Source organism: Mytilus trossulus, chromosome 7 (assembly GCF_036588685.1).
Source record: "Mytilus trossulus isolate FHL-02 chromosome 7, PNRI_Mtr1.1.1.hap1, whole genome shotgun sequence".
NCBI lineage: Eukaryota > Metazoa > Mollusca > Bivalvia > Mytilida > Mytilidae > Mytilus > Mytilus trossulus.
The window spans coordinates 24,192,258-24,209,288 of record NC_086379.1 but is presented as its reverse complement, the minus strand read 5'-3'; the positions used below and the strand labels follow the sequence as shown (position 1 = coordinate 24,209,288).

The 17,031-nt window shown below is 30.7% G+C and overlaps 1 protein-coding gene across 1 annotated transcript; it reads left to right on the top strand.

Moving 5' to 3' along the window:
• The first annotated feature begins 538 nt into the window (after positions 1-538).
• On the top strand, positions 539-9,645 carry LOC134726918 (uncharacterized). The gene is made up of 5 exons (XM_063591316.1): positions 539-659; positions 4,731-4,796; positions 7,335-7,592; positions 8,466-8,603; positions 9,274-9,645. Exons 2-5 carry the CDS (start codon positions 4,754-4,756, stop codon positions 9,492-9,494), a joined length of 660 nt encoding a protein of 219 aa, XP_063447386.1. The 5' UTR covers positions 539-659; positions 4,731-4,753; the 3' UTR covers positions 9,495-9,645.
• Positions 9,646-17,031: the final 7,386 nt, after the last annotated feature.

Below are 17,031 nucleotides of genomic sequence, written 5' to 3'. Positions count from 1 at the left end.
CAACAATTTCAAATACTTTGCGACAACTTTTTTGCGCGTGCTGTTTTGTGGTCTAGAAAAAGTGTCATATTTGTGAGATGAGCTTACATAAAATTGAGAATGGAAATGGGGAATGTGTCAAAGAGACAACAACCCGACCTAATAAAAAAAAAAACCAGCAGATTAAGGTCACCAACGGGTCTTCAATGTAGCGAGAAATTTCCGCACCCGAAGGCGTCCTTCAGCTGGCCCCAGGAATTAATTTCATGTGTAAGGATTATTAAATAATTGTTGACTTTTCCAATTTAAAGTTATTCACAAAGAAGGACCTTTATCAAGTTTGGAACCACACCTAGGGGTACAGTAACCCCTCAATGTAAAGACATTAAAAACCACTTTTTAAGGAAAAATGAGTCCTCCAGGGGACACTGACTGACCAAAAGTTTGGCCCAAGGCCCCCTTGATCCGTCTATGTTATGTTCGTTTGAACATAGTGAACTAAGAACATAAGAAGAATGTTATGCAGGTGATGTTAGGTGAATCATAATCTACACTTTACCGCCACGTCACTTACTTCCGGTTTATTTTTTTCCACAACATTGTTTTTGGATTTATTTCTCAGCTATGCTTTAAATGATTTACTGAAGCCAGTAGACCTGCTTTTCACCATGTTGGAAGAGGTAGTATAAGTGTTTTATTTTTCTGTAAAAAGCAAATCAAATATTCTGTAAATTGGTTTTTCAGTTTCAGTTATCATGGTTATTATCTTTTCCATAGAATCTAACAACAATGAACAAAGTTTGTGAAAAGTTTAAAAACAAAAAAAAAGTGGGCAGTATTATAATCCAATAGACAAAGAAACCAGATTACTGATTCCTTTGATTTAAGTAGGGACCCACTTACTGCCTAAGAGGTGAGCCAGCTCCTGTCACACTTCAGGAATTCCCTATATAACCAACCAAAATTTTCCCACAAAAAGGGGGGGGGGGCATCCCTTGCCTCTAAATCTGCCTTTGCCAAGTGTAATTCTTCATGTTCGATGCCTCAATTAGCAAAAAGGTGGATAAAATTAGGATGTAAAAAAACTTGGGTCATGAATTTAAAGTAGTGATTTGGTCCAGCTGAATAAGGTTAAAAAAAAGCACTTACAATGTAGGGCCAGGATTTTTTAATTTGTTGGTTTACGGATCCGCCGACCCGATTTTGCCGATTTCCAAAATAAAAATAAAATCTAATTTTCAGGCTTTTTTTTATTCTCGCCGACCCTAAGAAATGCATTATCCCTGAAAAATAATTAAAATATCCTTTTTTATGAAATAAAATGCATTAATCACTAACAGAAGTGATGACACTTTCTGTTGTGAAAAATGAAACTTTCAGTTTACGTTTCTAAAAATAGACATCAATTATTAATGACCTTGAAATGTTGTTTGCGCAAATAATTTTGCGGAACGAAACCTGTGTTTAAAACCAATTACACAATAAGTTCGTTTCCCTTATTTGTCACCAGTCCGTAAGATGCATGTTCTCATATAAATAGACTTGTCCAAATGAGGACAGGTGGAAGTTCAAGACATCAAGTTAAAATACTGAGTTTTAACAAATCATTTGATATTTTCTTGTTTCATAGATAAAAAAAAAAATATCGTCCATTTGGATAAAAAACGGGATGCATGACAACAGATTATTTAACCTGATATTCTCGTTTTTCCAATGGACGAGTCTATTACGTTTTTGACACGTGTGTTAAAACTTATTTTCGTACGACGTTTTTACTTTTTTTTTCTCTATCAGTTTTCGTGCTTATTATTTTTCACCAAGTTTTGATTAAAAGCTAAGTCAAATAACTGACGTGAATCTGTTTTTCTTGTTTGTGAATTGACGATTTAATTTCGTCTTTGTCAGTGTACCCCCCCCCTTTTTACGGGAAATTATTAGACAATGTCATGTGATGTTTACAGCTGAGCAATAATAATTATCAAACTAAAATTTAAGAACGATAAAAAAATAGTATGACAAACATATATTAGAAAGGTGAAATATATTTTTATTTTGCATATCAGTTTTCTGTCTTGAAAGATCTTTTTTTTCTTTTTTTTTCCGACCGACCGACCCGACTTTTTCATGGAGAAAATCCGTAAACCAACAAATTAAAAAACCGTGGCCTAGGAAGATGTCTCAAGATTTCAAGACACCATGTACAAAATGTACATGTACATAAAATTGTTCATATTTTGAGTTAGCATGGTAAGAGCTTCTATAACTTTGATCATGTTGATATAATTTGTCGCAAAATTAGTACAACACACTGTATACTACCTGAGAAATATAATGGAGAAAAGAGCAGGTGGGATTTTTTAATTTTCATTTATTGTCTAAAAGTAGTAGCCCTGACTGACAATTATTTCATAGTGCATTTATTTAAGTCAAAAAATGAATTTAGTATAAAAATGTACTTTCATTTTCAGAATTATTTAGGTCAGAATATGACCAGATGACAGACTTGTTTTAGGTCTATAAAATGTTTATGAATAATTTCATTTTAATTGGTGGCAACAGTTTACCCTCTATGACATCATAAATCTGTATGAGAGTTCACAAGGACCTCAGCTATTTATATTTAATTATCTTATTGAACATTAATACTTACAAATGTACATGTATATACATGTATCATATGCATTATAAATTGTATTTTTGCCAATGAAACTTCAAACTAAAGTCTAAACAAATACTAATGTAACAGATTTTTAAGCAGATAAAGTTCACCATACAGCCTTCACTAATGTGCAAAACCCTTACACTAAAGGCCATTAATCTAAGAGTGTTCACAGTTAATGAAGTTTTGATAAAAAGAGTGACTCTCAAATCTTATAGAACTCCCGAAGTAGTTTTTAAGTATTCTACATGTTCTTTTAGACATGCTAGAGTTTAACATACATGTTTAAAATGTACATGTAGAGTAACAGTAGTTAGAAGGAATTTCCTGCTGACAAGTATAAAATTCATATACATTTGTATATACATGTACAGTACATGTATATATAAAAAAGAAGATGTGGTATGATTGTCAATGAGACAACTGTCCACAAGAGACCAAAATGACACAAACATTAACAATTATAGGTCATCATTCAGCCTTTAACAATTAGCAAAGCCAAAACCGCATAGTCAGCTATAGCCTATAAAAGACCCTGATATGACAATTTAAAACAATTATATATGTTATCATGGTTATAGCAGATTGATTTCTTATTAGTTTAAACATATTTATTGATAGTAGATTGTGAAACAAGTTATTACAACTTATATCAATCCCTTTCCACATTCAAATGATTTTACAGGTGTTGATTGCAAATGTACCTATGTCATGTATGTATGTCAAATGCAAGTGACAAATATATATGTCAAGCATATTTAAGAAGGGGAAAAAAGTGAATTGTTGACAATTATAAATGATTATTTTCAAAACTCAAATGTAGGTAATGATTTTATTGCAACAAGGAAATGTAAGCTGTTGTACATGTTGCACAAATACAAAGTTTAATTTGTGCATCCTTGTCAATTGATATATACATAATACAATGCATGTAACATTTGTTGAGAAAAGTTTATAATCTAACACAGCCAACAAAATAATAAACATTGATCAAACAGGAAATCATTACATCGGATGGCTATTGGTAATGTTAGAGGCATTTGGGGAAAATTTAAGTGCAAAAATATATTTAAATACATAAGAACACATATACATGTACATATAAATATAATTTTGCAGTGACATACTATTTAGTACTAAAATTATAAATATTGAATATATTTATAATCATATTGATAAGTTTCTGAATAATTTAGCCTGTAAAGACCATTTTAGATATTGATTGTGAGGGGAATTAGATATTCTAAATGTCCCCAATAATGATGTTCATTTCCTAATACAATAAAAAATGTACATATAAATTGGTGTTTATGAAAATGTGACCAGATTTTCGAGTTCAGTTGGGAATACAATGACATTTCAGCTTATGAAGCAATATTGTAAGTAGGTAATTGGTACATTATTTTCTGAGATTACACTTTTGATTTAACATGTTAATTTAAAGTAAGAGATGCTGGAATAGGTCAATTGAGACATCAAATTACAAAGCAATTTTAAACAGTTCAAACTATTATCCTCAAACAATATTTAATAGAACAATCTATTAATCTTAATTATAATGCATCAACAAGTACATGTACAATTGTATTCATGTTGTGGGGAGTGGGGAATGGTGAGCATTTGTTTATAAAAATATCATATTATGATCATTATCTAGCATGTGTAATATAAATTCATTTAGAATGTTTAAATTATCGTCTTACACTCTAAGACACTCATATCCCCTGTAATCACAGCCTCTGACACTGGTTGTGATAACAGGGGGTAAGAAAGAGTGTGAGAAGTTTCATGTCCCAAGCAAACACATTGACAATTATTCTCCTCCCCTATCTAATCGTGTACATTCAATAGTGATTTCACATGCAGTCATGCCATTTAAAAAAATATGTACATTGTATAATTTTCAAATGTTGTTGTGATACCAATAATCCTTCTGTGTATTGATAAGTATCTTTACAATATATCCTTCTACTTTAGGCATTGTATTTTGTTGTCAAAACATTAATGACATCTGTTACAGTATGACTAGCTTTAGCTAGATCTTGCTTGGGAGGAAACAGATCAATAAAACTAATTTGTATGATAATTTCAGATTGTGTAGAATGCACAGAATAAATGATCTTAGAAATGTCGGGAACAAGTAAAAAACAGAACTTAGGTAAGTAACTTAAACATGTGTTAAAGGTCATGTGGAAACAAATCATAACAAGGAAAAGAAAAAAAAAATCTATCATTTGTAAACTAGCTAAGTGCAAAGGTCATTCTAGATTAAATCATGATGAATTAAGGAAACAAACAAAACTAAGTTGAGTTCATGAGTCTTGTTTTGTCATGTACATGCATGATGTACATTTATACAGAAATTAGAAATCTATAAAATGATCATGATAAATATAATAAAGTTCAAATTGTTTCAGGAACTTTAAAACTTTAGTAAATTTAAAGGTCATGCAAGATAAAGTCATGAGAAGCTAAGGTAGGAGAATGATTGCTGATACACCATGGCCAGCAACCATAAGTCAACCTTCAACAATGAGCCAATATAATATCTTATACATGTAGTCAGCTTAAAATAATGGCAAAATGATATATTGTTCTAACAAGAAATCCATAGGCCTTGTTTATGATAAAAAAAATAAATGGCAACAACCACTGACTTCTGACTTGGGACAGACACATTCAGAATATGGTAGTATTAAACATGTTTCCTACCCTTACCTGCTATATTTGTATGACACCAATAAATAAGAGAAATCAGTTAGAAATAGCTTCAGGTTGGCATAAAACATAAAAGTAAACTAAGATTTTGACGAAAGGCTCACAGTGCTTGTACCAAATTAAACAAAAGCATCAGTTCTCTGTACACATTATACAAATCAAGTATAACAACATGGTAAAATGGCTAGGCAAAGCGCGACCTTGTGGAATGCCAATATATATAAGAACATGGTGTTCCATCCTTATGTCCCCATTCACATGCATTGATTGTCCAAAAAAAGGCGGGGTTCTAACTTCAAGAACCCTCTCCCTGGACCCACCACTGATACTACCATGTAACATAGTAAACTTTAAAAGAATCAGTTTATTTAAAGGATCTTGTGGTTGTTGTCTGATTGACATTTATACCCCACATATTTTTCTATCATGTTTATATGTCATATATATTCTTCTTGCTTATGGTAGAGAATCGACGAGGGTTGTAACATGTGTAATTTGAATAAATCTTTTACAGTCAAAAAAATTTCTTTTGGTATACAAGTGTCCTTCCATCCGTCCGTCTATCCGTCTGTCTGGCTGTCCGGCAAAAATATGTTGCACTATAACTTAAGAACGACTTATCCGAATTTCATGAAACATAACATAGTTGTTTCTTATGATGGTCAAATGATCTGAATACTTTTTGGTGAAAATAAGATTAAAATTTTTTGAGTTACGGCACTTTGTAACTAAAATAGGGGTGTGTTTTTTCACATGTTGCACCGTATCTCAAAAACGATTCTTGATTATGGCTTAAAACTTTAAACACTTCTTAGTTATATTAATCTTAATATCTGTATACTTTTTGGTGATGATTCAAAATTTTATTTTTGAGTTATTGAGTATTTTGTAAAAAAGGGGGAGGGTATTTTACATGTCGCACCATATCTCAAAAACGATTTATGATTATTGCTTAAAACTTTACACATGTCTTTGTTATATTAATCTAAAGATCTTTATACTTTTTGGTGGTGATTCAAAATTTCATTTTTGAGTAATTGAGTATTTTGTAAAAAAGGGGGAAGTTTTTTTTACATGTTGTGCCGTATCTCAAAAACAATTTATGATTATTGCTTAAAACTTTACACACTTCTTTGTTATATTGATCTAAAGATCTGTTTACTTTTTGGTGATGATTTAAAACTTTATTTTTGATTTATTGAGTATTTTGTTAAACAGGGGAGGGTTTTTTTTACATGTCGTGTCGTATCTCAAAAATAATTTATGAATATTGCTTAAAACTTTACACACTGACTTCTTTGTTATATTAATCTAAAGATCTGTATACTTTTTGGTTTTGATTCAAAATTTTATTTTAGTGATATTTAGTTTTTTGTAAAAAAAAAAAACAGGGTTGGGGGTTTCACATGTCCTGCCATGTCTCAAAAACAATATTATTGCTTAAAACTTTCTCAGAAACTATTTATGATTATTGCATAAAACTTCCACACAAGACGTAGGGCGTATCATGCGCTCATGGCACAGCTGTTTATTTAATTCATTCCCTAGTCATGCTAGTTTTAGGCCAAAGTTGGTTTTAACTTATTCATCATATTCATACTTTCATGACTTTTGAAGGTATGAATTTCATTAGTTCATGAACCTGTAATTTAATATCAAATTAGAATAAAGCCTTGTAATTTTACATTGAAAAAATCAGCTATTAAATCCAATGCATTATACATGTTATAATTATGAGTAATGCATGGTTGTCATTGGTTTGTGGGTACTAATTATTTTCATAGATTGAGGAAAATTTGTACTTAAGTGTATATTTGATTTCTTGTAATTGCCAGAGTCTCCATTAAAGCCTATAGAAATTTTTTACTTGGTTATTGGTTAAACATTTAAATTTTTAGTTCACCTTTTCCACTGAAATTGGTACAATGTATCAACAAATGACATTTAGTCCACAGTGAATATTTTATGTTTATTTTAGTTCAGAAACTTTCAACACAGACGAAAGATGGGTTGAAGATAGAGAACCAAAGATTATGTAAGATACTAAATGACCTGAAGAAGAAGTACAAACTGACCTATGAGGTCATACAGCAACTAGATCAGGAGTACCAACAATCTAAAGACAGCATGGTACTGAGATACCCACAGTTGAAAGATATGATAAGAAGAGCAACAACTGACCAAGTTCTACAGCAGGCTGAGATGCCGAAAATCCCTAAACATAAAGGGGTTAAAGGTTTGTGTCTTTAGTTGTTTTTATGCCCCAGTTGTTGTGGAGGGGACATGAAGTTTTACCCTTGTCCCTCTGTAAGTATGTACCTCAGTACATCCCAAAATAGGTTTCCGTTCATTAACTTGCATGACTTGAGTTTACCTGAACAAAATGTTATGAAACCTAATACACAATGCTAGCTTATTAAGATCAAGTTTGAATTTTGGTGGCATCACTTCATTTTCCTCTTTGTTTGTATGCTGTACAACAAGTTTGGGGTAGACTAGTACTACAGACAGCAGTCTAATGACAAAAAAAACCCAACAGATTTATTCTAATTATAAAAAAAGTAATAGAGTTGAAAGATAACAACGGAACATTCAAACTCACAAACCGAAAATAAACTGACAAAGCCATTGCTAAAAAGTAAAAAACAACAGACAAACAATAGTGCACAAAATGTGATATGATTCAACAAAGACCAAATGACTTATTTTTTATATGATTCAGAATGGAAGACAGTGAGCTACATCATGTACATGTAGTAGAAATAAAGCAAGGCCATACAGTGAAAAAAACTCTTGAAAGTGAATGTTCTCGGTGAATGCTGTTTATTGACCATAAAATAACTGACTGCCTATTACATACTATTTACAGAAATTCATATAATGGGATCCCCACTGACTGCCTAAGAAGTGGCTCCACTCCAGTCATGCTTCAGTGATTCTTTAGATAATCGACAAAATTTTCCCCACAATAGGGGTTGTTGGGCACCCTGGCCCTCTTAATCCTCCTCTGTTTCTTTCTTCAGTAGCAGGTGCCATTTTCGTTTTGATCACTTTGAATTTACTCATTTACTGTACTAAATACTGATTTGGTTTTCATTATACATTTTAGATCTGTTCCATAGTACAGAAGGTACAACACAGGTTCAACAGCCTGTCCAATCAAGGTCTTCTAGTTTCTTACAGACCTGTAAACAGTTTGCTGGCAAATCTGACGATTCTTCTTATGAAATGAAAACAGTTACCAGAAGTAAGATTTCTTATTGTGTGTGGGATTTTCAAATAGTTTAAAGAATCAGAAATCAGCTTATATTTTAGTAATGTCGGAGTGGGAGGGGTTTAGTTGATACCTATTTTATGTCCTTACCTAGATTCTTGAATTTCATGGGAAAATTGCACACATCTTGAAAATGTGCAGTCACTATCAAAGAAATTGTTGGAGAAATATTTCAAAAGAGCAATCTGGGTTATCTCAAAAATAGCTCTTAAGCATGTAAATTGATAAGGATTTTTTTTAGCACAGAGTTGGAAAGAAATATCATTGATTTTTCATTGACTAGTAGCCTACATCTTTTTGTATTCGTATCCACAAAGGTACAATAAATACTAAATATAAAAATAAGAAGATGTGGTCTGATTGCCAATGATACAGTTCTCCAAAAGATACCAAATTACACAGAATTCAATAACTATAGGTCACTGAGAGACCTAATGGTAATGAGATTAACAACTATTGGTCACCAAGCTGCCTTCAACAATGAGTAAAACTAATAACGCATAGTCAGCTATAGTGTATAAAAGGCCTTAAAATTACAAATATAAACAATTCAAACGAGATTTATCTAAAGAATTAGATAAAGCACATGTAATATTTATATTTATGACATTGTAAATGTTCACATTACTGGTTTTCATTTCAGATCTTTCTGACATGCATAAGAAAGAGATAGAAGATGATAACAAAAACAAGGAACACATGATCAGCGTGTACGAGAATAAATTCTTAAGAGCTCACAACAGACTAACCAAACTGAAGCAGGAGTTTATTGCATCTAAAGAAGATCTTCTGCCTGTTAGGTACAACAAGTTGAAAGAAATGATAAAAACAGTAACTAAAGATGAAAAATTAAAACCTGAGTAAAGAAAGGATGTCATGTTTGATATTAGTACTTTACTTCTCAGGTTTATGTTGTAATTTTCTTTTTGGAGTGGAAAAAAGGGGGATTGTAAAGAAATATGGTAATTTCTTTTTCATTGATGTGCAATTCAATTCTAGTTATCATGAAATATGTCTATTTAGCAAAAATAAAATCAATATTTGTATGTTAACTTTTAATTGAACTTTTTTTCTACATACATGACATAGTTCGATAATTAAACAAATTATATAAGAAACAAACTATTTTTTAGCTTTAAGCATTAATCATTGATATTGTCTAAAGCCAATTTTGAAAATATATTATTTTATACATTTACATACAGTCTGGGATTGAATTTTTGTACATAATAAAATTTGCAAACCTTCATGGATTGTTATGAAACTTGGACAGGCACTAATCGTCTAGACCAAGAAATAGCATCTAAAAAAAAAGATTTGATTTTCTTTTTCTTCAATTTTATATGTTTTACTGCTAAATGTACTCATTTTTTAGGTCAACAGTATACTTTTACACAACTGACAGCAGAATTAACTGCGAGAGACAGGGTGCTGCTAAACCCTCATGAATTTCTGCATTGATTTGATTCAGAATCTTCCTAGTGCTTAGAACATATGTTCATTAACTTTAACATTTATTTTGTTACTGATAGGACAAATTCTATTATGTTTGTTTTTTGCATTTTCATTTTTTATATGTCAAACTTGGACAGGCACTAATCTTCTAGACCAAGAAATAGCATCTAAAAAAAAAAGATTTGATTTTTCTTTTTCTTCAATTTTATGTTTTACTGCTAAATGTACTCACTTTTGAGGTCAACAGTAAACTTTTACACAGCTGACAGCAGTAAATACTGTGAGAGACAGGGTGCCGCTAAACCCTCATGAATTTATGCATTGAATTGATTCAGAATCTTCCTAATGCTTAGAACATATGTTCATGTCTTTACATTGGTGCTTTAACTTTGTTTTAACATTTATTTTGTTACTGTTATGACAACTTCTATTATGTTTGATTTTTGCATTTTCTATTTTTGTATGTAAATATTGATGGGGAATTTTTAATGTTATGTTGTGATATGTTACGTTGTTAAGGTATTTTGACAGTCTGATGTTTATATGTATACATAAATGTGATCTTATTTACTTTACTGCAAAAAAATTTAATAAAAAATATGATTTAAGGACATCATAACAGCTTTAGCAAATCAAACCAAACAAATATGTAGACTGAAAATTGCATGAAATTATTGTAAAATTTTAACTGATTTGTATATAATTGGATTGAAATACACTCAGCAGAAAAGGATCTAACAACACTGTATTACTTTCTGTTCCGACCAATGTAATATTTTCTTCCAAATATAAATGTGCATGTGTATTACTATGACAAAACTTGAGTATTTTGTATAGGTGTTCAACACAAAATTTGAACAGAATAATTTAGACAATTGTTTGCAGAGGATACACACATAACCTGTATTTTAGTGGTTATATATTTAATTCAGTTTTTTAACATGTTTATTGTGTTAGGGGAAATAACTCGGAATTGTTTAAACACATTTTTTTTCTATGATTTGCAAACACAAATTTATATATGTTTTTTATTGTTTAGATCTGTCTAGCTATATCTTGCCTGAAATTCATTATTTAATCTAGAATTCTGTTGAAGACAGAAAGGTAACAACTTGTTATTAGAGAAAGACTGCTAAGGGACGACATCAAAAAATCGATGAAGGATAAAAAACTTAAATCAAATGGTTTGATGGGGAAAGGGGGGGGGGGGGGAAACATTGCTGCAAGTTTTGTTAACCCAAAATCGATTTTACATATATCCCTATTGGTCAATCATTTTTTTCTAAATTAAGTTAAGAGGGGGGTGTGGGGGTCAGTGAAAAAACTATGTGAATTAAGTTTTTTTATCCTTCATTGAACTTTTGATGTCGCCCCTTACTGTTACCCCAAAACACACATATGTAACTTTCATTTCATCTTTTTCTCAATCAGATTAAAAAACACTTCATTCTTCTTTCTGTTCTAGCTTTTATTACATCAGCAATTAAGATTTTAGCCTTCAAATATTTGAATGTTTGTATCATTACAACTAGACTATTGGATCCTGAATGGTTTTTGAAACAGAAAGTAGAATGCAGTGTTGTCAAATCTCTGTGAGCCAATTTAGAACACAGGATCTATATTTGAATCTGATTTTATTTTTTCATTATATTGAAATGGTGCCTCAGTTGAAAATGATGTGGGTTTTTTTTTATAAATATAACTAATTGTTTAAATTAGCCTTAAGCTTTGTGTGTGTTATTTATTTTACATGAGTAAACCACGAAATTGAGAAATTTAAGAATATTTTCTTCTCTGGTAAATGATTAAATGTAAAATCAGAAATTTTTGTGATATTTTGAATTTTTTGGAAAAAAGACCAGGATAGTTTTGAACTAGATTTTAAACTTGTGCTTCAGTTTTTTGTTTTAGAATCTCCATAATCAAATTAAATTAATTTTATCGTCATAAAACATTTACACTTTGTGGCAATCCAATTTTTAACAGACATTAAAATAAAGCAAAACATTATACAAATAAAGGCTATTCCAGAAAAATATGTATGGGGGGTTGGAAGGCAGTTTTTGTCAGCACCCGCCACCCATACAATTGTAATTAGGAGTTATAGTGCATTATAGTGTGAAAAGTTGCTCTGATACCCATCACCCATGTATTATTAATACAATGTGCCTTCAAACCACCCCCTCCCCCATACATATTTTTCTGGAATAGCCCTAAGCATAAAGTGATAAATTAACTAAATTACACTATAAATTATAATTATAAATGCAAACATAAATTTCTGAATTGTACAGTTTCACAAAAAGAGCATGACATTTTTATCATATCTTTTCTGTAGTTATTGTTATCAGTTGGTTGTGGACAATTATTTTTACATGTTTATGCTTATTTCAGATACTGTAGATTCATTATTTTTTGGAGTATTAGTGTTAAACAATTATGACATAGTTGCATGTTCCAGCTGTATACTTGTTTTCTTCTCTTTATTATTTTTTGCATACTAAAGCTAGCAAAATAAGATTTTTGTTGAAATGTTAACTGCCCTTTTAAATGTTTAAATTTAAAATTTGTTTAAACCTGTCGGAACCTATATAGTGTATTGGTTGTTGTTTGTGGATGTGGTTCATAAGTGTTTCACATTTTTCATTTTTGGAAAGATTAGAACTTGTTCTAAATCTTTACTTAGGCACCACCCTCCCTAACAACAGGACAGGTTACCTACTGTTACTTAATGTATTCACACTAAAATATAGTTCCCTATGTTTCTAATGTATGTGCACATAATACACAAATAAACTGAAAAAACTGGGTATATTATTGGAGCAGTTGATTCAAGAATGTATGTCATTAATGTGTGTTGATGTGCAGGCTTTTTTAAAAACATTTTGATTAGGTAAGTGGGTATTGATTCAACTAGTATGATTGACAACTGTCATTATCACTAAACAATCAGAGACAAGGTGGACCTTTAATTACAATGCCCCACCTCCTAAACTGCCAATCAAATTGACCACATTACCTATCAATCTCAGTCTTACCTAATTATACACACCAATATGCATCTAATTCTTAATACACAAGTATTTGACTTCATAATTGAATACACAAATGTGTATATTATTTGTTTGATATTAATAAGGATGGTAGATTTATTTATTGCCAATTACTTTTGATCTACATTACATAAAGTGATTCTGTAAATTAAATCTGAAAGACAAATGATTAATGGATTAACAAGATCTTAAAAAAATGAATTATGAATATAAATATGAATATATAAAAGGTAATCAAGTACGGCCTATAATTTACTTGATAAATATCCAACAATCATCTGTAATTAATCAACAATTTAGATTAGTTCACTTTTTTATCAGGAATTGGCTTGAAACAGTTTTAAAATTTATAAACTTTTAATTATAACAAACCATTGTTTATTAGTTTATTTTCCATCAATCATTATGTGTATTTCAGTCATTTGAATTTTTATTAGAAGTAAATATATATTTTTGCAATCAAGAAAGAATCCACATTTCAATGAAATAAGTTTTTTAATTGGTTTACGGTGAAAAATAAAATTGAAAATGCCCTGTGTTGAAAAATACTTTAAAATTTGATCAAAAGGCACTCTAAAACTTTTAATTTTCAATGCCATATAACCTCTGTTTCAACTTACAAAATGCCCAAAACAACATTTTTAGATTATTTTTGTTGGCACTTTAAAGCTTTTAGCTGTTGGTCTAAATTTATGTCTTACAAGGATAGTTGGTAACAGTTGCTAGAAGAATTTTTGCATTTGTTTGTTTTTATGAGACATGTTCACATTCGGCAACATAATTTTGATTAGATATAAACAGCAGTTTAAATAAAATTGTGCAAATTTAGAGACCAATATTATTTAATTTGAACTCATTTTATCCTCATACTGGAAAAGCAAGTAATTCTTTCTAAAGACCAGCTGCTGCTGTACATTTGTGTAAATGCAATTTTCAGCAATAGTGCTTTATAAATGTTATTTTCCCCCACCATTATCATACCTTAGTATGAAATAATTCTAACTACTGTTCTAATCTTTCCATGAGTGATATCCATCACTTTGATTATATATAGATTAGACCATTGGTTTTCCTGTTTGAATGGTTTTACTCTCTAGTCATTTTGGGGGCCCTTTATAGTTTGCTATTCAATGTGAACCAGGGCTCTGTGCACGTGCTAAAGGCCATACTTTGACCTATAATGATTTACTATAATTTTGAGAATTTTGACATGAATCCCAGTTCAGATAAAATCAAACCAAAGACTTAAGAATTTGTTTTTGCTTCTTCCAGCCTAAGCACTAAGCACATACTTGTTGACTTACGACATTGAAAGTTTGATTCAGTATGTAGATCTAGTAGTATAAAGCAGGATTCATATACATCATATGAATATGTTCTTCATAATGATACATGTGATATGTATGTACTAACTGCTGCTGGATGTTCAATTACAATTTGCCATCCTTTCTTTAAAAGAGTGCTCCAGTTAATTGTAGTCTTACACATGATTCTACAAGGATAAAAAAGGACATTTTCTAAATAGTGTAACCAAGTTCAACCAAGATGCATATATTTTTTAAAACAAAATTTGTTATAAGTCACAAACCTGTAAGAGGCTGTTTTTGTGAATACAATTTTTTTTTACTTTACATGATTTTTTAAAGCACATCTCACAATTTTGAGATATTTCCTTTTGTCACCAGTTGATATGCCGAACTAATTTTTGAAAAATTACGCTTTCAGCAGCATGTTTCGGATACTATATATTGACCTGAACTTCCATTACATTTCTCTGCCTAACACACTTGGTTTCGTATATACTTTCCATTACATTTCTCCGCCTTCAGCGCTTGTTAATTAATTTTGTTATTTTATTTGACATGTCATTTTTGATATCAAACACATTGTGTTCATTTTAATATACTGGAATTGTGCAAATTATCTTTGATACCTGTTCATATATAGTCAGTAATATTAGAAAATAATGACATAAAGTTTAATATTATGTTATGAATGTAATATAATGTTATGGTGCTGTGGTTAAATAATTGTGCTTACGAAGATCTGAATCTTATTTTATATAATTAAAAAATATTGAAAGCTGTTTTTTTTTTATGTTATATATCACCTGAAGACTTGTATTTAGTCTTCTGTGTGAAAAGATTTGAAAAATATTTTACACTAAAAACCACTACAGATTTGAACCAATCTTTGAATGAATGTTTCTAAGGGTAGTTTGTTGTATTGTTTCAAAGGTTTTGATTTGTCAACAATCATGAACACAATAGTGTATAATAGAAGAACGCCTAAAGGAAAAACTGCTGTAATATTTAAGTTATTCTAAAAACATCTGTTATCAGCCAATAGACATAATTTAGTCATGTGACTGTGACGTCATCACAAATTTTTTTATGGTTTTCTACGGTTTAGAATGTCATTTTACGCACGTTATTCAGTGTGCATCAAATTTTTTATGTTATTTCTTCATAGTAAGAAAAATATTACTGTCATTCCTTAATTAAACCAACTAGAAATACATCAATACACATGTTCATTCTTGGTTCACCATTACTAGACATCACAAAAGTTCCCGTATAATTTTGACGTTATAATAGAAAATATCTGATGCCACAATAGAAATTAATTGTTTTATGACTTCAGTAGTTAAAGCTGTACAGATTCTCCGGTCAACAGGTACAGATTTCAAAATAGTGAATAGGTGGATATACTCTTAGATACTGCTCCTAAAAATGGATAGGTTGTAAACTGAAATCCACTTGCCAATAAACAAGTGTTTTGTTGTATATACCTAAATACTTCAATATTGAATTCACATTCATCGCACAATACCTTTAAGGATGAAGAATATTCTTGTGATAAGTAAAGTTCTTAAGGGCATACGATACAGTTTTGATCCCGTATTTACAATTTGATAAAAAATTTCCATTCAGACTATTTTTTACCTGACGAAATCAAAAATGTAATAAAAGATATACCTACATGTGCTACATTTGGAGTAAAATGAGGTTGAAATTTTGTATATTTGCTCAAAATTTAGATTTGTGGCAGTATTTTCTCTTTCGAAAGATTATTTGTACATAACTAAGTCATAATGATATTAAAAAATTTCTTTTTTTTCTAAAACCAGTATTGTTATAGAATCCCCCTTCCTTTTTCAAAATGAATGTGACCTACCAAATAAGACTATTTACTGGGTTTGTTATAACACGAGTAACACGACGGGTGCCACATGGGGATCATCTGCTTACCTTTATGGAGCACCTGAGATCACCCCCAGTTTTTGATGGGGTTCGTGTTGCTCAGTCTTTAGTTTTCCATGTTGTTTTGTGTGTACTGTTAATTGTCTGTTTGTCTTTTTCATTTTTAGCCATTGCATTGTCAGTTTGTGTTCAATTTGTGAATTTGACTGCTCCTTTGGTATCTTTCGCCCCTCTTTTAGACACATTTTGTTGTGTTATAAACTAATCAAATTAAGTCACAACTTTGTTTTTTGTTTGTGTAAACATAAGTCAAAGTGGTGTTCTTTGTTTGAAAATACCAACAAAAGTGTTAATGAGCCGTGTTTAGCAATCATTCTTCATCTTAATTTTATAATGTCTTTTTTTAACCACTTCACATCCAAATGAAGTTAAAGATCGGTCAATACATAAAAAGCGTAGCCCCTGTTATTATCGTATATACTAAATACATGTAACGTACTGTTTCACAATAAAAAAAAAATGGTCGATTTAAAACTAACTGCCTAAATCTGATTTACCTAAAAGTCCCAAGAAATGAATTGCACCAAATTTAATTCGTCTTGAGGGATGATGATCTCAAAGTATGTCGCCCGAAGGACGAAAACCTCTTTTGCTTGTTGCATTTTCACAAGAATCCTATGAGAGGTGATT

Bases quoted from the DNA above. Each gene is read 5' to 3' on its own strand.
- LOC134726918 (XM_063591316.1), top strand. From the start codon at position 4,754: ATGATCTTAGAAATGTCGGGAACAAGTAAAAAACAGAACTTAG. The intron at 4,797-7,334 runs GTAAGTAACTTA...TGTTTATTTTAG, and splicing joins AAGTAAAAAACAGAACTTAG to TTCAGAAACTTTCAACACAG. The intron at 7,593-8,465 runs GTTTGTGTCTTT...TATACATTTTAG, and splicing joins TAAACATAAAGGGGTTAAAG to ATCTGTTCCATAGTACAGAA.